Source organism: Astyanax mexicanus, chromosome 11 (genome assembly GCF_023375975.1).
Source record: "Astyanax mexicanus isolate ESR-SI-001 chromosome 11, AstMex3_surface, whole genome shotgun sequence".
NCBI classification, from domain to species: domain Eukaryota; kingdom Metazoa; phylum Chordata; class Actinopteri; order Characiformes; family Acestrorhamphidae; genus Astyanax; species Astyanax mexicanus.
In genome coordinates this window covers 51,507,236-51,531,053 of record NC_064418.1, presented here as the reverse complement: position 1 = coordinate 51,531,053, position 23,818 = coordinate 51,507,236, and the positions used below count along the sequence as shown (strand labels likewise).

At 45.5% G+C, this 23,818-nt stretch overlaps 1 protein-coding gene across 1 annotated transcript in view; it reads right to left on the bottom strand.

Annotated features, from left to right (window-relative positions):
- The window catches only part of ttn.1 (titin, tandem duplicate 1), a 203,143-nt gene that overhangs the window by 20,766 nt on the left and 158,559 nt on the right, over positions 1-23,818 (bottom strand). The window contains exons 181-193 of the mRNA XM_049485137.1: positions 6,655-23,808; positions 6,251-6,547; positions 5,564-6,151; positions 5,159-5,461; positions 4,772-5,068; positions 4,357-4,644; positions 3,938-4,237; positions 3,515-3,817; positions 3,094-3,399; positions 1,207-2,973; positions 799-1,092; positions 419-703; positions 19-318 (exon numbers count right to left, since the gene is read on the bottom strand). Coding sequence (XP_049341094.1) covers positions 19-318; positions 419-703; positions 799-1,092; positions 1,207-2,973; positions 3,094-3,399; positions 3,515-3,817; positions 3,938-4,237; positions 4,357-4,644; positions 4,772-5,068; positions 5,159-5,461; positions 5,564-6,151; positions 6,251-6,547; positions 6,655-23,808 — 22,482 coding nt within the window. The remainder of the gene's footprint in view (positions 1-18; positions 319-418; positions 704-798; positions 1,093-1,206; positions 2,974-3,093; positions 3,400-3,514; positions 3,818-3,937; positions 4,238-4,356; positions 4,645-4,771; positions 5,069-5,158; positions 5,462-5,563; positions 6,152-6,250; positions 6,548-6,654; positions 23,809-23,818) is intronic.

Below are 23,818 nucleotides of genomic sequence, written 5' to 3'. Positions count from 1 at the left end.
AAATGAAGCTAAACTTACTGTATTGCATTTGAGCGATAACAGGAGCAGAGTCCAGTGGTCGGCTGACACCAAGCTTGTTGACTGCAGAAACACGGAACTGGTACTCGTTGGTCTTGATCAGCTTGCTGGCGTTGTACGTGCATCCCTCACAACAATCCGTAACAAGCGCCCAGGAAATTTTGGCGGTTTCACGCTTTTCAATGACGTAATGAGTGACCTCAGAGCAGCCATCGTTCTCTGGTGGATTCCATGAAAGTGTTACTTTGCCCTCTGAGATATTTGTGAAGACGATTGGTCCAACAGGCTCTCCAGGTGTATCTAGAAAACACAAAGATAACAGGATTAGAGTGATAGACGTAATAATAGAAAATACAATAGAAAAATACTAGGGGCGAGAAAATAATAAAACTGTCCATACCGAAAACTTCAACTTTCATTTGCTCCTTCTTGGTTCCAACGATATTCTTGGCTTCAACACTATACATGCCGCGGTGAGAGCGGTCGGCATCTCTAATAAAGAGAGTGCTCGTTCCGGCAACGGTTGTGATGTCTACCATCTTCTTGGTCAGTTCTACATCATCCCTGAACCATGTGACCTTGGGTGTTGGCCTTCCAGTAATAGTGACTTTAAGTTTAAGACTTTCTCCGGCTTTGATAGCGACTCCCTCAAAGTACTCCGGACCAAACTCAATATTTGGACTGACTGTAACGGAGAAAAACAATAAAATGTCAATAAAGAAAACCTGCATGATTGTACTAAACATGTAAATTAATGACATAACCACATTATATACTTACAGCTTTCGTCTCTGATGAGCACATAGCCAGAGGACTGTGAGGGTGGGCTGATGGTGCCGATGGCATTTCTTGCTATAACTCTGAATTCATAGCGTTCGCCGCAGGTCAGACCAGGCACTATGAACTCTGTATCAGTAACATCTGTGAAGTTGCTCTTCAGCCAGCGACCTTGTCCTTGACGCTTCTCAACATTGTAAGCAACGATTTTGCTTCCGCCGTCTCTCTTGGGTGCGTCCCATTTCAGTTTCACGGATTCACTTGTTACATCAACGTAGTCTGGAGTACCAGGAGGATCTAAATTGAACAAAAACAGAATAAAATCAGGTTAAAGAGTCGCCAAAGACTTTCACACATTTGTTCAGCGTAAAAATTATAGTTTAAACACGTTAATAATGAATAAAAACTCACCAACAGGAGAAACAGCCATGACTGGTTTGCTCTCGTCACTCATACGACTGTGTCCAGCATCGTTCTGAGCGTATACCCTGAACTGATACTGCAGGCCTTCAATCAGGCCAATAATACGGTATTCTCTGGCAGTGACCAAGATTGGATTGACCTTCTGCCACATGATGCTGTTCGTTTCCTTCTTTTCAACGTGGAATCCAAGAATTGGACAGCCACCATCGAAGATAGGAGCCTCCCACTGAATCGTCATGCCGTCATTGGTGATGTTGTAGACAAACGGCATGCCCGGTGGACCTGGTGGTCTGAACTCGTGCTTGGCGATGACGTTCTGGGAAACGAGGGGCTCGCTTGCGCCGTACCTATTCTCTGCACAAACTCTGAACTGGTACTGAGTTCCCTTGATCAAGTTGGGCACTTGGAAGGATGTTCCTATCACACTTGAACAAGCCATCTTCCAGTCGTTCTGAGAGGTGTCACGTTTTTCAACAGTGTAGCAAGTGATTTCTCCGCCTCCATCATCGTTCGGTTCATCCCAAGATATGGAGATGGTTTCCGCTCTGACCTCGTCCAAGCGAATGGGTCCGATAGGTCTGGAAGGAGGTCCGAGGGTGATGACCTGGATGTGGAATGATTTCCTACTGACGTTGTTGTCGAGGGTAAGCGTGTATTTACCACCGTTGTCTTTTTCCACATTCTTAATCATCAAGGTTGCCTTGTTCTCCGTCTTTTTGAAGCGAACCTTTTCGCTTTCTTTCAGAGGCAGGTTGTCCTTCAACCAATGAACCGCTGGCCTGGGTTTACCTTTGTATGGCAGCTCAATATGGACGTTGTGGCCGAGGCGCACACTGACCTGTCCATCGGGGTACTCCTCGAGGTTTGCCTCAGGTGCGATGATGTAGTCCTTGACCTTAATGGGTCCGATCTCTGTGAAATCACTTCTGCCCTTCTCATTGGTGGAGCAGACTCTAAAGAACACCTCTGTGAGCTCCTTAAGTTGTTTCACCTCATGTTCACAGTGTTTGTTGGTGCCGGCAGGGGCCCATTCTTCTTGACCTTGGAGTTTCTTCTCAATGATGTAGTCGGTAATGATGCTGCCACCGTCGTAGTCCGGCTTGTTCCACTGGAGCGTCACTGATGTCTTTGAGGAATCTTTCATAGCGAGATCTTTAATAGGACCTGGTTTCTCTGTGGCTTTAACACAGTCTGCTGTATTGCATGGGTCACCAACTCCGTTCTCATTTTCCGCAGATACACGGAAGAAGTAAGATGCTTTCTCGGAAAGCTCATCAATGACGTATGTGGTCTCCATACATTTGTTTGTTACGGAAGCAAACATGCGTTTGGAAGAGTCTCTCTTCTCTACGATGTAGTTAGTGATTTCAGCACCACCATCAAGGAGAGGAGGTTCCCAGCACAGTGTCACTTTGCCACGAGTGACCTCCTTCAGGACCAGATTTCTGCAGGCAGATGGAGTGTCCTGTACCTTCACAGATAGCGTCAACGTCTTGGCCTGGCCGACTCCATTTGAGATCTCGATTGTGTATTTGCCGGTATCGTTACGAGTGACTTGTGAAAGTAAAAGGCATGAGGAGGTTGCTGTGTTGTGAATGATGTACTTGGGATCACTATCAATGTTCTGATCTTCTTTCTTCCAGGAAGCACTTGGATCAGGTCTGCCCTTAAGAGGCACCATGATCTCCACGTCTTTGCCGGCTTTCACGATGTAATGGGTTCTCATTGCCACATCTGTGTCAACCTGGGCTTCCTCTGCAAAAACAAACAGAAAAACAAAAATATGTTATTCAATTATAAGTTACGTATTATTGTAGCATAAAAATTCTAAAATACTATAAAAAAGTCTAAAATATAATACAAGTTTGTACTTACCGAGGATGTCCTTGGCCTGGACTGGTTCCTCCATCTCTATTGGTTCACCACGTCCAGCACAATTCACAGCGGATACTCTGAAGAAGTAGTCTACGTCTGGTTTCAGACCTGAGGCAACATACTCAGTAGTTCTGACTTCACCCTTATGGCTGATCACTGTCCATTCTCCTTCCTCACCAACCCGGTTCTCCACAACGTAGCTGGTGATTTCACTTCCACCATCATACTCTGGTTTGGACCATCCAAGAGTAATGGATGTCTTGGTTGAGTCGACAACCTTCAGCTTAGTCGGCTCTGAAGGTGTATCTTTAGAGAGATTTACAAAAACGATGTTTAAGATGCGCTGCAATCAACTGCTCAACAACTCAATGAGTAAAACTATGGTAACAAGTAGAAGAAGAACAAGAATAAAAATACATACCGACGGGATCAGCTGCTTTGTAGAAATCTGACAGATCTGAGAACGGACCTTCTCCAGCTTTATTGATTGCAGACACACGATACTGATATTCGTTTCCTTCAGTCAGGTGATAAACGCTTGCTGATGTTTCACTTATCGGGTCTTTGTAAACCTTAATCCAGCGCAGACTCTTCTTATCGCGTCTCTGTAGGTAGTAGCCCGTAACCAGGCTGCCACCATCTACTCCTGGTTTGTCCCAGACGATCTTCATTGATGTTCTGGTTATGTCTGTTGCTTCTGGTGTGGTCGGCTGTCCAGGAGTAACTAAAGAAAAAATATTACATGTATTATTAAATATTTAGAAACAAATTTAGGCTGTTTTTCATTTATTTGATTGAGTTCTTTTTGATTGAGTTCTTAGCGATAGTATCTTCGTAGTATTACCGAAAGCGTTCTTGGCGATGACCGGTTCAGACTCCAGAGACTCTCCAGCTCCAAATTTGTTGACTCCTCTCACACGGAAGACGTATTCATTTCCGCGGATGAGCTTCTTGGCGCAGACGGTGCGTTCCTCCATACAGTCAGAGACGGTGGACCACACGGCACGGCTGGTCTCTCGTTTTTCCACGATGTAATGGGTGACCTTGGAGCCTCCCTCATCTGCTATTGGTTCCCAGGCAAATACGATGTTCTCAGCAGTCACTGACTTAAACTCAATGCTTCCAGCTGGAGGACCAGGTTTATCTAGTAATTTTTGAGAAATAGAACAAATAAAATTATTGACACTCAATATAAATTATGTCATGAGACAAAATATGCAATAAATATGCACTTTTACAAGTAATGCAAAAAGGTCTACATACCTAGAATCAATATTCTGATGGAGGCAGATGCAGTGCCAAACACATTCTTGATCTTCATCTCGTATGTTCCCGTATGGTGGCGAGTGGCATCCTTGATAAGAATGGCAGAAGAATCGGTGGTGCTCTCAACTGAAAGCTGTGAACTTGTCACCAATTCCTTTCCGTTCTTGAGCCATTCAATAGTTGGCAGAGGCTTGGCGATAATTCCCAGTCGTATCTTAACAGAAGCTCCAGCTTTGTACTGTACAACATCCAAGTACTCAGGAGGCAGATCAATGGCTGGAGCACCTAAAAGAGGAAGTTTAGAAAAGACATTTAAGATGACGTCAATGAAAAATTTAATTAAACACTTAAACTACCTCGTAAAAAATGAATGAAAATGAATATAAAATTGATATGAATATAAAACACTTACCAGAAACATCCACACAAGTTGCTGGTCCAGCGATAAGAGATGGGTTGCTTACAGAGCCAACAGCGTTCTTGGCGAAGACTCTGAATTCATAAGCCTGATCCTGTGTTAATCCTGAAACGGTGAAGTTCGTCTCGATTACGTTGGTGAAGTTAGCCTTCGTCCATCTTCCATTTGGTGCATCTCTTCTCTCAACCATGTAGCCGGTGATCTTGCTTCCACCATCAAATGGAGGCTTCTGCCAGACAAGGCCAACGGAGTTCTTGGTAATCTCAGAGATTCTCAGGTTTGCGGGAGGATCTAAAATAAAACAAGATTTTAACATTTAGCCAAAGCTCTTACACAAGATTTTAAATACTGTTTTTCTACACATCTCAGGAACATACGTACCACAGGCATCAATGGCGAGAACTTCCTCTGACGTCTTGCTGAATTTTCCAATGCCAGCTGCGTTTTCAGCAGAGACCTTGAATTCATAGATCATTCCAGGGCATATGTTCGACACTCTGATCTGATTGGCAGGAAGGGCGGTTTTGTTGACTTTCTGCCACAGGATGCTGCTTCTTTCCTTCATTTGGACATGATATCCGAACACTGGGTTTCCTCCATCCACTACAGGCTCATGCCAGCAGACAGTCAGGCTTTCTCTAGAAACAAAGCTAACCCATGGTGTTGATGGTGGTCCAGGGATTGCTAAAAGAAAATGACAAAAAGAAAATACAAGTTTAGATCTGAATGTCTGTCTTACTGTAGGAAGAGAAATACAGTAGAATTAAATGAACTGTAAGTACTCACTGTATGGAAGTTTCACAGTGACGGACTGAGAGTCGATGTAATCACTGATGCCGAAGCGATTCTCTGCTTTAATTCTGAACTGGTACTCTTCTCCCTTGGTTAGTTTGGTCACCTTAATTATACTTCTAGCAATTGTAGACGACACTTCCACCCAGGCTGGTGTGCTCGTTTCACGCCTGACCACCACGTAGTTGGTTACAGGGCTACCACCGTCGTACACAGGTGGAAGCCATTTAAGAGTCAGGCTTGTTTCTCCGATATCGCTAACTTCTACTGGACCAGAAGGAGGACCAGGTCTGTCCAGAACCAGGATGTTGATGAACATTTTGGTTGTTCCTCCGGTGTTGGAGGCGACAATGTCGTATCTTCCAGCATCGCTTGAAATGCTTTCTTTCAGACTAATATTCAGACTTTCAGGAGTGACTTCAAAACTAAATCGCTTTCCACACTTGACTGGAGTGTTGTTCCTGGTCATCGCCACCTTTGGCATTGGTTTGCCGAAGAGAGGAAGCTCGAACTTCAGATTTGATCCAGCTCTCACATAGACTGTGTTGTGTGGGAAGTTCTTCATATCAAATTCAGGAGCATCTAATAAACAAAACAAAACAAAACGTTTAATTTTTTTTATATTCTGGATACTAATACTAAACATTATAATATGAAACATACATATTAGACAACACTCACCAATTTGTTCTTTAACAACCACAGGAATAATCATTTCCTTCGGTTCACTGAGTCCAGCGTGGTTCTCAGCACGTACTCTGAAGAAGTATTCTCCATGTTCTCTCAGGCCTTTGATGGTGTGAGTGTTGGTTTTTACGGTAGCACATTTCACCCACTTCTGCTGACCCTTCTCTAGAGCATCGATAAGGTAGCTTGTAATTCTGCTTCCACCATCATGCTCTGGTCTCGACCATGTGATCGTAATGCTGTCTTTAGTCACGGCAGCCACTCCGAGCCTGGCAGGAGGACTTGGGGTTTCTGGTGAAATAATGGAGTGAAACATTTATTATTTATTGTAAAATATAATTGATATGTATTATATAAACATAATTGTTTATAGATGTATTAAATAACAATGAAATTACCTGTCATTTTAGTTCCATCTCTCGTCTCAGCAGGTACGCCCATTCCAAACTCGTTCTCTCCGATCACTCGGAAGTAGTAGATTTGACCCTCTTGCAGGTCCTCTACCTTGTAGGTCAGATTACGGCAGTTGTTCGTTACGCAGACCCAAGCCTTTTTACTTGCTTCACGTTTCTCAACATGGTAAGCCTTCACAGCGTCGCCTCCATCATTCTCTGGAATGTCCCAGGTGACTGTGGCAGAGTCTTTGGTGACGTCCTTGATTTTCACATTCACTGGTGGACCCGGAGAGTCAAGAACTTTGACAACCATCGGCAGTGATGCAGTTCCGACACCGTTATCCAGTGTAACGGTGTACTGGCCTGAATCGTATCTTGTTGCCTTTTCAATTGTTAGTGATGAATATGTCGCGGTGGTTTCAACAGTAGCTCTTGCTTTGAGATCAACTTCCTCCTTATTCCATGTGACGGAAGGAATAGGAACTCCTTTGAATGGTGCTTTAAGGGTGAAGGAATTTCCATGCTTGACGAGCAACATTTTCCTCATCTCAATGTCAACATCGAATACTGGCTCCTCCTTCCTGTCTGTTGCTGCCTGTGGCTCGGAAACTGGAGATTGTTCACTCAAACCAATTTTGTTGATGGATTTAACAGCAAAGACATATTCTACATCGGCCGTGAGACCAGAGACCGTGAACTCTGTGCTCTTAGTCATCTGGATGGCAACGGTCCATTCCTCAGCATCCGTTTTCTTGTATTCCACACAGTATCCAAGGATGGGAGCACCACCATCATCTAAGGGCTTGTTCCAAATGATAGTAATGGAGCTCTTGGTGTGATCCAGGATCTTTGGTTTAGTTGGTGGCGATGGCTCAAGCAGTGCGTCCTCTGCTCTTGCTGGAACAGATGGTTCACTGGGAGGACTTAAACCTGCGGCGTTCTCTGCAAATACTCTGAATTCATATTCGCATCCTCTTCTCAGTTTAGACACGACGGCTGTTAAATCTTTCACAAGTTCCCTGTTGACTCTGACCCAGCGAAGACCCGTTTTCTCACGTCGCTCAATGATGTATCCAACGATCTCAATGCCTCCATCATAAGTAGGCTTTGCCCATGTGAGAGTCATCTCCTCGCTTGTGACATCTGTGACTTCAACACTTGTTGGTGCACCAGGGAAGGTAAATGGATCGATGATTTTGACAGTTTCACTGTCAAGAGGTTCACCAAGTCCAAACTTGTTCACTGCCAAGACTCTGAAGATGTATTCATTGCCTTTGAGGAGTTTTGTGACTCTGAAAGATTTTGTATTCACTTCTCCGTGTACAACTGTCCATGCCAAACTGCTAGTCTCTCTTTTCTGAACGACGTAATGAGTGATCTCAGCACCACCGATTTCTTGTGGTGGTCCCCATGACAGTGTGCATTCTTCTGCTGTGAGGCCAGTGATCGACAGTGGTCCTGCTGCGGGTCCTGGTTTGTCGAGGATCATGCAATTGACGGGTGTTGTTACTGTTCCGGCAACATTCTGTAATTTCAGGACGTACTGTCCAGAATCGCTCCTCACGCAGTCTTTAACTGTGATCATGGTACTTGTGTCTGTTGAATAGATCTGAATTCTTGCTTTGAGTTCAATCTCTTTTCCGTCCTTTGACCATGAAGCCACAGGAAGTGGGCGTCCAGCAACGTCAGCGTTAATCTTCAGAGTCTCACCTGCTTTCACAACCACAGTGTCTTTGAATTTGACGTCCATCATAATCCTTGGTGGATCGACATCGTCCTTCACTGTGATAGGGCCTGTGTTATAAGAGGGAATACTGAACAGTCCAGCAGCATTCTTTGCAGTGACGCGGAAATCATATTGCTGATCTTGAGTAAGACCGGTAACATCGAAGTATGTTTCTGGAATATTGGTGAAATTGCACCTCATCCAGCGACCCTCTGGAAGATCTCTACGTTCAATGATGTAACCTGTAACTTTGGCTCCTCCATCGTACTCAGGCTTTGTCCAGGCGAGAGATACAGAAGTTCTTGTTATGTTTGTAACCTCTGGTTGACCAGGAGGATCACAGGGATCTCTTGCAGCTACAGCCTCACAGACTTTGCTGACCTTTCCAATTCCGGCTATGTTCTCAGCGTAGACGCGGTACTCGTAGAACATGCCCTCTTCGATACCCGTTACTTTAAACTGAGTGTCTTTGATTAGAAGCCTGTTCATCTTGGCCCAGAGAATGCTACTCCTCTCCTTACGTTCCAGATGATATCCAATAACTGTGCTGCCACCATCATTGACGGGTTCGTTCCATGTGACGAGCATAAAGGCCTTTGTGGCATGAGCAACCTGGGGGGTAGAAGGTGGGCCAGGCTGTTTGCATGTATATTCTGCAGTAATTCCAGGAGAGTCGATGGCCTTACTCTTTCCATAGCGGTTTACTGAATATATACGGAACTGGTATTCAGAACCATGCGTCAATCGAGACACCTTAATAGAATTTCTGGCAACATTTGTGGATACAATCTGCCACACTGTGGTGTTGGTATCTCTCTTCTCAACGATGTAGTTATTGATGGTGCATCCACCGTCATATTCAGGAGGAGTCCAGGACAGTGTAATGCTGTCAGCAGTTACAGCATCGACCTTCACCGAAGATGGTGGGCCTGGTTTATCAAGAACCACTACGTTGATATCTGTGGAAATAGTTCCTGCTGTATTAGCAAGAGTGATTTCGTACTTTCCAACGTGATCAATGGTAGCTTCCTTAATGATGATCTTGCTTGAAACCAGGGTATTATTTATTGAGAGGGAGGTGGTTTGCTTGAGAGGAAGACCATCCTTCTTCCATGAAACCACTGGCTTGGGCCTGCCTCTTATGGGAACTTCAACAGTAAGGTCGCCTCCAGCCTTAACACTGAACGTGTTAAAGAGAAGATTAACCGTGGGTTCAATCTCTATGTCCTTAGCACGAATAGGCACTCCGAATTCCTGAGGTTCACTCTTGCCTTTCTCATTGAGTGCAATGACCCTGAAAGAGTAGGTTTCATTCGGGGTAAGGTTAGCGATGGTAGCCTCTGGAACCTTAGCAGTGCAGACAACACCCCATTTGTCAGTTCCTTTCGGTAGCATCTCTACGTTGTAACAGAGAACTTTGCTTCCACCATCGTGTGCAGGTTTCACCCAAGCAAGAGTTACACTGGTCTTAGTGGCATCCACAAGAGTGATCTTTCCTGGTGGCATAGGTACCTGGGCAACCTTGACCGGATTCTTCGTTTCTGCCATGACACCAAAGCCATACTCATTGACGGCACACACTCGGAAGTAGAATATTCCTCCCTCCGGCAGTTCTTCGATCTTGAAGAAGTTTTGTGTGCAGTTACTTGTGACAGTTGTGTAAGCCTTTCTAATGGATTCTCTTTTTTCTACAACGTAGTTGGTTATTTTAGATCCACCGTCAGTAAGAGGGGTTTCCCAGCAGACAGTCACAGAGTCTTTCTTAACGTCTTTAATTTCCAGTTTCTGGGGGGCGCTTGGTGTGTCGAGAACTCTGACGTTCACGAATGCCGATTTTGTTCCTGTCTTATTCTCAAGAGTTAGAATGTATTTGCCACTGTCAAATCTGTGGACATTGTCGATGACCAGCATGGTATAGGAACCGGTGGACTCAATCACAGCCCGGTCAGTTAAGGCACCTTCCTCTTTCTCCCATTTGACAGTTGGTTCCGGTCTTCCTCTGATAGTGATAAACAGGCGAAGAGACCCGCCGGCACGGACAGAGACCACTTTCCTGAGGTCAGCATCGAGTTCAATCTCTGGTGCTTCAATTTTTTCAGCGGCGATCACTGTGCCATGAACGTCAGCGGGTTCGCCGACTCCCTCAGAATTAATGGCGCAAACACGGAAGTTATACTCTCCGTTCTCTTTGAGTTTATCCACTGTTAGACGTGTTGCTTGTAATCCAGTTGGAGGTGTGCACATGGTCCATTCTTCTGCAGAAACCTCCTTCATCTCAACGATGTAACCCTTCACATATGCACCACCGTCACTGGCTGGTTTGCCCCAAGACAGAGACACAGATGAGGTTGTGTGATCTGTAACTTTGGGATGATGTGGTGGACCAGGTGGAGTTGTGGCGTTTATTGCTCTGTAAAACAGAGATAAGTCACTCAAGTCTCCGACACCTGCTTCATTCTCAGCAGCCACGCGGAACTCGTAGAAATGTCCCTCTGAAAGACCAGTTGCTTTGAAGTGAGTGTCGGTCAGCTTCTGTCTGTTACATTTGGTCCATCTCACGCCATCCTTGTCACGTTTCTCCAAGTGGTAACCGATAATTTCTGTTCCACCGTCACTTTCTGGGGCGGTCCATGACAGAACTATGTAATCCTTGGTTATCTCACTGGCTTCTGGTGATGAGGGTGCACTTGGTGTCTTGTAAGGGTTGCGAGCAATTACTGCTTCAGACTCCAGAGGGTCGCTAGTGCCATATTTGTTAACAGCCATAACTCTGAAGATGTATTCATCACCCGGCAGGAGCTTTGTGACTTTGAAACTGGTAGCTGGAATATTGGACTCAACCAGACTCCAGGACAACCTGCTGGTTTCCCTCTTCTCGATAACGTAGTGTGAAATGGGAGCGCCGCCATCCTGAGAAGGCTCAGTCCAGAACAGGTCGCATCTGTCAGACATTACACCAATTACACGCAGTGGTCCACTGGGTGGAGCTGGTCTGTCAAGAACCCTTACAGTGATTGGAATTGTTTTGGTTCCACCACTGTTGCTTAATACGAGATCATAATGGCCGCTGTCCAATCGTGTGCAGTCCTTGATTGTAATAGAGGCAGATTTTTGTGTGGTTTTTAATTCATAGCGCAGTTTCTTTTCCATCTCCTTTCCTTCTTTCAACCACTGGACATCAGGAATGGGTTTGCCGTGGATATCTGCATCAAGAACTAAATTATCTCCAGCATTTACAACAATGACGTCCTTGTACTTAGGATCCATTGAAACACTCGGAGGTTCGATTTCATCGGTGGCAGTGATTGGTCCAGTGCTATCAGATGGCTCACTGAACATACTAGCAGCATTTCTTGCAGTTACTCTGAATTCATACTGTTGGTCTGCAGTTAAGCCAGTAATTGCAAATTCGGTCTCGACCACGTTTGTGAAGTTGACTCTCATCCAGTGGCCCTGAGGCAAGTCTCTCTTCTCAACAATGTATCCCGTCACTTTGCTTCCACCATCGTACTGAGGCTTCGTCCACTGAATTACCACATGGTTCTTGGAAATAGCGATGGCTTCTGGAGTACCAGGTGGGTCACATGGGTCACGAGCAACAAAGCTGTCTGAAACTTTGCTGGCTCTGCCAACTCCAACAATGTTCTCTGCGTACACTCTGAATTCATATCCGATGCCTTCCTCAAGGTTGCATATCTTAAACATGGTATCGGTGATGAGAGTTTTGTTGAGCTTGGTCCACAGAATACTTGTGCGTTCCTTGCTTTCCAGGTGGTAGCCAATGACTGTGCTTCCACCATCATTGACAGGCTCGTTCCACTCAATTATCATGTGATCTTTAGCGGCAGACTTGACACATGGTGTTCCAGGTGGTCCTGGGGGTTTATATGGATACTGAACAACAATTGATTTAGACTCCAGGGCGGTACTCTTTCCATATCTGTTTTCAGCAGTGACTCTGAACTGGTACTCTGCACCAGTCTTCAGTTTTGTTATTTTGATAGACGTTCTGGCAACTGATCCGGCTACGCTTTCCCAGGTTGTCGAGGTGGTGTCTCTCTTTTCAACAATGTAATGTTTCACCTGGCATCCTCCTGTGTAGGATGGAGGCTCCCATGAGATACTTACAAAGCTGTTACTCACTTCGTTTACTTTCATAGGGCCTGTTGGTGGACCGGGCTTATCAAGTATGATAATTCCAATTTCCTCTGTAGAGGTACCAGCACTGTTTGTTGCAGTAACTGCATACTTTCCATAGTCGTCTTTACTGGCCTCAGTGATCTGTAAAATGGTTGAGGTCGGTGTGTTTGGTGTACTGATTCTAGATGTTACTTTAAGTGGTTGTCCATCTTTCATCCAAGTAACCTTTGGTTTGGGACGTCCAAAGACGGGAATTTCCAGTTTGAGGTCTTTTCCAGATCTGACGCTGTATGTGCTAAACTGTACTTTCAGGCTGGGCTCAATTGTTAAATCATTGGCAATAACAGGCGCGGCAAGGGGCTTTGGCTCGCTCTTTCCTTTTTCATTGTAAGCAATAACCCGGAGCTGATATTCATGTCCAGTGTTTAGTCCAGAGACTGTGCCTTCACATGTTTTGACAGATGTTGCTACACCCCACTTATCTGTTCCCTTGGGCAGCATTTCAATGATGTAACCCACAATCCTGCTTCCACCATCATGCTCTGGTTTTTCCCAAGCCAGGGATGCACTGGTCTTTGTCACATCGGTGAGCAAGATCTTTCCAACTGGTAGAGGAACTTCTGAGGCTTTTGAAGCTGTCTTTGTTTCAATTGGTACACCAATTCCAAATTCGTTTTCAGCCATAACTCTAAAGTAGTACATGGCTCCCTCTGCAAGGTTTTCCACTTTGAAGGTAGTCTTGCTGCACTTTGTTGTGACACTGGCATATGCCTTCCTTGTGGATTCACGCTTATCAACGATATAATTCTTGATTTTGGCACCACCATCGATAAGTGGTGGTTCCCAAACAAGCATGACCGATTCTTTCTTGATGTCCTTAACCACCAGGTTCTGAGGCGCTCCAGGTGTATCCAAAACTTTCACTGATACAACTTCAGACACAGATCCACTGCTGTTCTGCAGGGTAATGCCGTATTTTCCAGAATCCTTTCTGTCACAAGAGTCGATTGAAAGCTGTGTGAAGTTAAGACCCTTCTCAATAACAGCCTTCTCTGTCAACTCTCCTTCATCTTTAGTCCATTTTATCTCTGGCGTTGGTCTTCCCTTGAAAGGCACATTAATTCTAACTGATCCTCCAGCACGAATGATGATGCCTTTCCTCAGTTCTGAGTCGAGATGAATTTCTGGAGCTTCAAGTTTGTCCTCTGGTTTGGCGGTACCAGGCATAACCATGGGCTCACCCACACCTAGTTTATTGATGGCGCATACCTGGATCTTATATTCCTGATGCTCTGTCAACTTTGTGATTTCGAATTTGTTAACACGCAGGCCTGTAGGTGGGGTGCACATGGACCATTCCTCCTCCTCAGCTTTGCATATTTCAACAATGTATCCTTGAACTGGGCTTCCACCATCATTCAGAGGCTTTCCCCAGGCCAGTGAAATAGAGCTCTTTGTTGTGTCAATCACATGGACATTTGTGGGTGCGCCGGGTTTATATTTAGGATCAGAGGCTTTGTAGTATGATGTTGGTAAGCTGGGTTCACCAATTCCTGCTGCATTTTCAGCTGATACTCTGTACTCGTACTCATGGTCCTCAATCAGGCCGTGCACTCTGAAACATACGTCAGTAACTTTCTGTCTGTTGCATCTGGTCCACTTAATGCCAGCGCGATCTTTCTTTTCAACGATGTATCCGATGATCTCACTTCCGCCGTCAGTCTCGGGGGCGCTCCAGCACACGGTCATGGAATCCCGGGCAATGTTCGTCACCTCGAGAATGTGTGGAGATCCAGGTGCTACAAATGGAATCTTCATGATTACTGATGAAGAAGTTATTGCCTCGCTCGTACCGTAACTGTTGACGGCCATGACACGGAAGATGTATTCGTTGCCTTCAAGAAGGTTTGTAACTTTGTATACTGTAGCTTTACAGTCAGTAGAGACGAGGGTCCAAGCAAGACGACTTGTTTCCCTTCTTTCAATCACGTAATGAGTGACATTGCTTCCTCCATCATGTTGGGGTGGACGCCATGACAGGGTGCATTTATCACTTGAAACTCCTGTGATGTGAAGAGGTCCTTCTGGTGCGCTGGGCTTGTCTAGAACCTTCACACTGAATGAAACGGTTTGTGAGCCAGCGACGTTAGTGAGCTGAAGAGTATAGTCTCCACCGTCATGTCTGACAGCGTCCTTGATGACAATCATAGCTCTAGTGTCAGTGTTCTTGAGTTCACAACGCATTGTGTTTTCAATCACTTTGTCACCCTTGATCCATTGGATTGTAGGTACTGGTTTGCCATGGACATCTGCATCGAGTTTGAAAGTATCTCCAGCGTTCACCACAAGAGTTTTTGTGTATTCAGGGTCAATTGAAAACTTGGGTGGCTCCACTTCATCCAGTGCAGCGATCGGTCCACTGTTGTAGGATGGTTTGCTAATAGTGCCGACAGCGTTCTTTGCAATCACTCTGAAGTCGTATTTCGCTCCTTCAGTAAGGCCAGTGATGGTAAATTGGGTTTCAATTATATTTGTGAAACTTGCCTTGGTCCAGCGTCCCTCTGGCAGATCACGCTTCTCAACGTTGTAACCGGTTATAGAACTGCCTCCATCGTATTCTGGTTTAGTCCATTGGATTGTAATTGAACTCTTACTAACATGGACAGCTTCTGGAGTGCCAGGTGGATCGCATGGGTCACGGGCTACGTAGCCCTCTGAGAGTTTGCTGCACCTACCGATGCCAACAATGTTCTCAGCATAGACTCTAAATTCATATTCAATGCCTTCTTCCAAGGGGCTGGTTTTAAATTTAGTTTCCTGGATCAGTGTCTTGTTGATCTTAGTCCAGAGGATGCTGTTTCTCTCTTTCCTTTCAAGATGGTATCCAATAATGGCACTTCCTCCATCTGAAACTGGTTCATGCCACTCAACAACCATGTGGTCTCTTGACAGGGTTGCCACAAATGGAGTTCCAGGTGGCCCTGGCTCTCTGTATGGATACTGAGCCACGACAGAGGAAGAGTCCAAAGCATAACTCTTGCCGTATCGGTTCTGAGCTATAATTCTGAACTGATACTCAGCACCAGGTTTCAGCCTGAGGACCTTCATTGAGGTTCTGGCCACTGAGACGGAAACATTCTCCCATGTGGTGGTGGTTGTGTCTCTCTTTTGTACGATGTAATTTGAGACTGAGCAGCCACCTGTGAATTTCGGTGGATCCCATGACAGTTTAACACTTGATCTTGTTACTTCATCAAATCTCACTGGGCCGGAAGGTGGTCCTGGCTTGTCAAGGGTGATGATTTCAATGGTTGCATCCTTTTGTCCAGCGCTATTGGAAACATTAATTCCATACATGCCACCATCCTCTCTGGCAGCCTCTTTGATGCTAAGAATTGTGCTTGTTGGTGTATTGTTAATGTTCACTCTTGTTGTGAATTTCAAGGCTGCACCATCCTTTGTCCATGCGACCTTTGGTTTAGGGCGTCCAGAAACTGGAATTTCAACTTGTAAGTCCTTTCCAACAAGAACGCTGTAGTTGCTAAATGCAGGTCTAACATCTGGTTCAATTACGAGGTCCTTTGTTTGCACAGGAACTGCAAGAGCTCTTGGATCACTCTTTCCCTTTTCATTAATAGCAAATACTCTGAAAATGTACTCTTCACCAGGGTTCAGATTACTGACAATTGCGTCTAATGTTTTCACATTAGCACAGCCAGACCACTTATCCTGTCCCTTCACTTGAACTTCAACGAGGTACTGAATAATTCTGCTGCCACCATCGTGCACAGGTTTCTCCCAAGCAAGAGAGACGCTCTTCTTCGTGACATCCACAACGCTCAATTTTCCAGGGCACTGGGGCACTTCTGATACCTTTATGGATTCTGCAATATCTGCAGGCAATCCAATACCGTGTTCATTTTCTGCAAGGACTCTGAAGTAGTAGCTACAGCCCTCTTGAAGTGGTTCAATTTTCCAGGATAGCTTGTGGCAGTTTGTTACGACAGCAGAGAAAGTCTTCCTTGTAGTTTCACGCTTCTCAACAATATAGTTTTTGATTTTAGCACCACCATCCAATGCAGGAGGTTCCCATGAAAGTGTGACATTCTCCTTTGTGATTTCTACCACTTTAAGGTTAACTGGAGCACTTGGTGTGTCGAGAACTTTAACGCTGATGGTTGCACTCTTTACTCCAGCAGAGTTTTCTGCAAACACGGTGTACTTTCCGCTGTCAACTCTGCTGACTTTGTCAATCACAAGTGAAGTGTGGCTACTTGTAACCTCCACTTGCACTGTCTCTTTGAGAGGACATTCATCTTTCTCCCATTTAATTTGTGGAACTGGACGTCCTCTAATAGGAATGAAAACTCTGAGAGGCCTTCCAGCTTTAATAATGGCAAGCTTTCTGAATTCGGGATCAATATCAAGATCTGGTTCCTCAGCCTTGTCTTCTGGAAGAATGGGATCAGGAAGATCTGCAGGCTCTCCAACACCGACCTTGTTAATTGCACAAACTCTGAATTTGTATTCCTGCTTTTCTTTCAGGTTTTCCACGATAAAGCGTGTTAGCTTAACGCCACTTGGTGGAGTGCACATTGCCCATTCTTCAGCAGGCACTGCACCCTCAGCATCTTCCTTTTTCTCCTCCGCTGCTGGTTTGAACTCACAAAACTCAACGATGTATCCTTGGATTTCACATCCACCATCATGCATGGGCTTACCCCATGCAAGCGACACTGATGATTTGGTTGTGTCTGTAACTTTAGGATTATTTGGTGGGCCAGGCTTGAACACAGGATCCAGAGCCTTGTAGTACACTGTTGCTGAGCTAGGCTCTCCAACCCCAACACCATTCTCAGCTGCGACTCTGAATTCATAAAGATGTCCCTCAAGGAGCCCTGTAACTTTGAAGGTTAGATCAGTGACTGTTTGTCTGTTGCATCTGGTCCATCTGACACCTTCCTTGTCATGTTTTTCAATGACGTAGCCAGTGATGGGCGCGCCTCCATCACTTGTGGGTGCCTCCCAAGTTAGAACCATTGAGTCTTTCTTCACATTGGAGACCTCGACAGCCTTTGGAGCATCTGGGAGTGTAAATGGATCCTTGATAACAACTGGATCAGACTGAAGTGCTTCTCCAACTCCAAATTTGTTCACAGGCATAACTCTGAAAATGTATTCATTGCCTTCAAGGAGTTTGGTTACTTTCAAATATTCTATCGGAACCTTCGGTTCAACAAGAGTCCAGATTAGTCTGCTTGTCTCCCTTCTTTCAACAATGTAGTGAGTAATCTTGCTTCCGCCATCCTGCTTTGGAGCTTTCCAAGAAAGACAGCACTGGTCGCAGGTAACCCCTGTGATAGTAACGGGACCCTCGGGTGCTCCGGGTTTATCTAGGACACAGATGTTGACTTGAACTCCCTTTTCACCTCCTGGATTTTTAAGCAGCAGAGTGTAAAGACCACCATCAGCAAGTTTGGCCTCCTTTACGGATATACTTGCATAGCTTTCTGTGTTTTTAATTTCACGATGGATAGTGTTTCCAAGTTCTTGATCGCCCTTCATCCAGTGAATTGTGGGAACTGGTTTGCCGTGAACATCTGCATCAATTTTGAAGTTATCTCCTGCATTTACAACAATTGTCTGTGTGTACTGTGGATCTATGCTGATGCGAGGTGGTTCAATTTCGTCTTTAGCAGTAATCGGTCCTGTGCTGTAGGAAGGAATACTGAAAACGCCGGCTGCATTTCTTGCAATAACCCGGAACTCATATTTCTGATCCTCTGCAAGACCTGTGGCATTATACTCTGTCTCAATAACATTGGTGAAATTTGCCTTCAGCCAGCGACCTTCAGGCAGTTCTTTCTTCTCCACAATATATCCAGTGACTTTGCTTCCACCATCGTACTCAGGCTTGGTCCAAGCAATAGTGATCGAATTCTTTGTGATTTTAACTGCCTCTGGTGTGCCTGGGGGATCACAAGGATCTCTGGCTATATAGCCTTCTGAAAGTTTGCTTGCCCTGCCAATACCAACAATGTTTTCAGCATAAACTCTGAACTCATATTCAAGTCCTGCTTCAAGTCCTGTGGTCTTGTAAGTTGTGTCCTGGATTATGGTTTTGTTGAGTTTAACCCAGAGAATACTGTTCCTCTCTTTACGTTCAAGATGGTATCCTAAAATTGTGCTCCCTCCATCAATAACAGGCTCATTCCATACCACAACCATACTGTCTTTGGTAGAAAACTGTACGAAGGGTGTGCCAGGAGGACCGGGGATCTTGTATGGGTACTGTGCAACAACACACTCAGAGACAAGCAGAGGACTCTTTCCGTATCTGTTCTCAGCAGAGATTCTGAACTGATATTCGGTTCCTGTTTTCAGTCTTCCAGCCTTAACTTTAGTCCTGGCCAGGTTTGTTGCCACAACCGCCCAGGCTGTTGTAGACGTGTCTCTCTTTTCCACCAAATAGTTGTTAATGGTGCAGCCGCCGTCATACTCTGGTGGATTCCAAGAAATAGTGACACTGTCAGACGTTACTTCTTCAACCTTCACTGGGCCAGATGGTGGGCCAGGTTTGTCAAGAACAACAACTCCAATATCCACTGTTGTCTCACCAGCTGTGTTTGAAAGCTTGATGCTATACTTGCCAACATCATCTCTAGTTGCCTCTTTGATCACAAGACTCAGAAGAGTGTCTGTGGAGGAGAAGTTAACTCTGCTGGTTCGCTTAAGTGGTGCGCCATCCTTCACCCAAGATACAGCAGCTTTAGGACGGGCAATAAATGGAATATCTATGGTCAGGTCCTTTTCAGCCAGGACAGTATATGTTGAGAATAACAGCTTGGCAGATGGGGCAATAACAAGGTCTTTGACGATCACTGGTACACCAATTTGCCGAGGGTCACTGGTTCCCTTTTCATTCCTTGCTGAAACACGGAACATGTACTCCTCGCCAGTATTAAGTCCAGAAATGACTGCTTCCGGAACCTTAACGATCACTGATTGTGACCATTTATCACTTCCTTTAGGCTGAATCTCCACAACATATGCAACCACTCTGCTTCCTCCATCATGTTCTGGCTTCTCCCAAGACAGAGTGACGCTTGTCTTTGTAACATCTTGAAGTATAACCTTGCGTGGGGGAAGTGGTTTCTCTGACACTTTGACGGATTCTCCGGTCTCGATTGGAAGGCCGATACCATACTCATTTTCAGCCAGAACTCTGAAGTAGTAGTTGCAGCCTTCTTGGAGCTGATCAATAGTCCATGTTGTTTTGTGACAGAGAGCATTAACAGTTGCATAAGCTTTTCGTGTTGCCTCACGCTTCTCTACGACATAGTTCTTAATCTTCGTTCCACCGTCATTAATTGGAGGTTCCCATATAAGGGTAACTGATTCTTTAGTAACCTGACTGATCTTAAGGTTTTGTGGTGCCCCAGGTGTATCTAGAACCCTGACGGTTACAGAAACGGTTTTAGATCCAGAGCTATTCTCAACAGTCAGGTTGTATTTGCCGCTGTCGAATCTGTTCACGTTTCCAATCACTAGTGATGTAAATGATGATGTATTCTCAATTGTTGCTCTGTCCAAAGGTTCGTCGTTCTCTCTTGCCCATTTGACCTCTGGAGTTGGCCTTCCTCTGATTGGAACAAAGAGTCTTAGTGTGTTGCAGGCTCTGATGTTCACAATTTTACGAAGGTCAGCATCAAGGTCGATTTCTGGTGCGATAAGTCTTTCTTCAGCTTTAGGTGTACCGGGAACAGCTGCTGCTTCACCGACACCTTCGCTGTTCATGGCGGAAACATTGATTTTATATTCCTGATTCTCTTTCAAGTTTGTAATTGTAAATGATGTTCCTTTCAATCCTTCCTTGGGAGTAACAATCTTCCATTCCTCCTCTTCAGTTCCAGGGAGGCAGGTCTCAACAATGTACCCAGTAACTTCAGAACCACCATCGTATAATGGTCTGTTCCAGGCAAGTGTTATAGAGGAACTTGTCGTGTCCAGGATTCTTGGGTTGCCTGGAGGGCCAGGTTTGAATAGAGCGTCTGAGGCTTTTGTGAAAGGACTTGAGCCACTTGGTGCACTGATTCCAGCTGCATTCTCAGCAAACACCCTGAACTCATACTCATGCCCTGGAACGAGCCCGGTTACCTTGAAATGCAAGTCAGTAACCTTCTTTTTGTTGCATTTTACCCAGCGCAAACTGAGCCTGTCTCTTCTCTCGATGCCATAGTTGGTAATTTCACTGCCTCCATTATGGGCAGGAGCGCCCCAGCAAACCACTATCGAGTCCTTGGTGACGGCTGTGATCTCAGGAGTTTGTGGAGGATCAGGTGGAACGTAAGGATTGTCTGCGATGGTTGGATCAGACTCAAGAGCTTCTCCGACACCATACTTATTAACAGCCATGACTCTGAAAATGTACTCATTGCCTTTGAGCAGCTTTGTCACCTGATACTGGGTAACGTGCAAGTCTCTTTCCACGGTTGTCCAAGCAAGTCTGCTTGACTCACGTTTTTCCACAACATAGTATTCGATGTTTGCGCCGCCATCATCTGCAGGTGGAGCCCATGTAAGCACACATTTTTCTGCTGTAACATCTGAAACTTTAAGAGGCCCTCCTGGAGGTCCTGGCCTGTCAAGCACCTTAACATTGAAGATATGTTTAGCAAATCCACCCACATTAGTAGCTGTCAGAACAAATTCACCACCATCTTTTCTAAGAGAGTCCTTGTTAACCAAACCAGAATTGGTGTCTGACATTTTTATTTGTAGTTTGCTTGTATTTTCAACATCTTTTCCATCTTTGGTCCAAACCATGGATGGCAGTGGCTGGCCTGCAACGTCAGCGTCGAGTTTGAAGGATTCTCCGGCTCTAACGAGCAAAACATCCTTGAATTTGGCGTCTACCATAATTCTTGGTTCTATGATATCGTCTTTGCAAGTGATTGGATCTGATTGCTCTGAGGGGTTGCTGAGAGCACCGGCCGAATTTCTTGCAAACACACGGAACTCATAGGACTCGTCCTTTGTCAAGCCGCTAACAGTGAAAGTGGTTTCAATGATGTTGGTGAAGTTAGCCCGTATCCAGCGTCCAGCTGGCAGATCTCTCTTTTCCACGATGTATCCAGTGATCTTGAACCCGCCGTCATATTCAGGCTTTGTCCACTGAATAGTGATTGCATTTTTAGAAATGTGGATTGGAACAGGCTGACCAGGTGGATCCACTGGATCGAGGGCCAGCATTGGTTCAGAGGCCTTGCTTGGCTTTCCTACACCGGCGATATTTTCAGCCATCACTCTGAACTCGTACGCAGAGCCAGGCTCCAGTCCAGTGGTCTTGAAGAGGTTGCCCACCACAAGAGTCTTGCTGATCCTGTGCCAGACAATGCTGTTCCTCTCTTTCCTTTCAAGATGGTATCCAATAACTTCACTTCCACCATCATTAACCGGCTCATTCCAGCCAACAGTCATTGTGTCCTTAGTGAAAGCCACAACTTTGGGAGTACCTGGTGGTCCAGGTGCTTTGAAAGGATAGGCAGCCACCACAGGTTCGGAGGTAATTGGGGGACCTACACCGTATCTGTTCTTGGCCTTGACGCGGAATTGGTATTCCACTCCTGTGGTAAGGCGAGTTGCTTTGTATGTTGTTCGGATGATCAATGAGGACAGCTCTACCCATGATTGGCTGGTGGTTTCCCTTATTTCAATAACATAGTTATTGATCGGTACACCACCATCGTTTTCAGGCGTTTCCCACGAAAACTCAATGGAAGTACGAGCTATTTTGTCCAATTTAATTGGTCCCTTAGGAGGTCCTGGGACATCGTGCACTTTGACGATGATGTTTTCAGTAACGGAGCCTACAATGTTCTTTCCTGTTACAGAATATACGCCACTGTCACTTCTCAGACATTCGTTCATGGTCAGAATAGACGATGTGGACGTATTTTCAACCATCGTGCGTTGTGTTAATTTGAGGGCTTGGTTATCCTTCTGCCAAGAAACTGTAGGTTTGGGACGGCCGGTAACAGGCACCTCAACCTTGATGTTATCTCCAGCCTTGGCGATGACGGTCTTCTGACAGATTCCGCGCAAATCGAACTCTGGTTCTGTGCTCTGTTCTCTTATAACAACATGCTTGCTCTCTCGTGGGAGGCTTCTTCCGGACAGATTTACAGCCATCACACGGAAGACGTACTCCTCGCTCTCGTTTAAGTTCTTTACTGTAAAATCTAATGACTTCACTGTGGTCACATGGGTCCACTGGTCTGTTCCTTTCTTCTGAGCCTCCAGAACATATCCGGTTATTCTGCTTCCACCGTCATGTTTAGGTTTGGTCCATGCCAGGCTTACAGAGTTCTTGGTAACATCGGTAATCGCGACCATTTGAGGCGGAGTAGGTGCTTGAGATGCTCTGATGGGATCTGAGGTTTCGGCTGCCTCTCCGATTCCAAATTCGTTTTCGGCGGATACTCTGAAGTAGTACTCAGAACCCTCTGACAGATTTGGAATGCAGACAGAGCATGAAGGACATTTCGTCACCACTGTAGCGTATGCCTTGCGAGTAGCTTCTCTTTTCTCAATGATGTAATTAGTGATCTTTGAACCACCGTCAATGAGAGGCATCTCCCACTGCAGCGTGATGCTTTCTTTGTCGATGGCTTTTGGTTTAAGGTTCAGAGGAGGTCCAGGGGAGTCCAGAACTTTAACGTTCACGTACGCCGTCTTCTTGCCGGCAGCGTTCTCCAACGTCAGGTCATATTTTCCAGCATCGCGTCTGTTGCAGTCAGGGATTACTAAAAGAGTGTAGGACTCTGTGTTGTCGATAATGGCACGAGTTTTCACTGCAGTGTCCTCCTTTGACCAAGTGACTGCAGGAGTTGGACGTCCTTTGATAGGAACGAACAGGCGGATAGAGTTTCCAGCCTTGACAACTAATGTTCTTCTCAATTCAACATCCAGCTCCAGATCAGGAATTTCTTCACGCTCAATTATTTCAACAAGGTCTGCTGTTTGAGCTGGTTCACCGACTCCCATAGCGTTCACTGCGGCGATTCTGAAATGATACTTGGCTCCAGCCTGCAATCCTGGAACGACAAACTCTGTGATCCTCAGAGGTGAAGTTGTGTCCTTCACCCATGCTTCTTCTCCATCCTTTTTGTGTTCAACAATATATCCAGTAACATCCATGCCGCCATCGTCGAGAGGTTTGCCCCAGTGGAGTTCTGCTGTGGTTTTGGTTGTGTCAGTGACTCTTGGGTTGACTGGGCTTCCAGGTACACCTAATCAAAC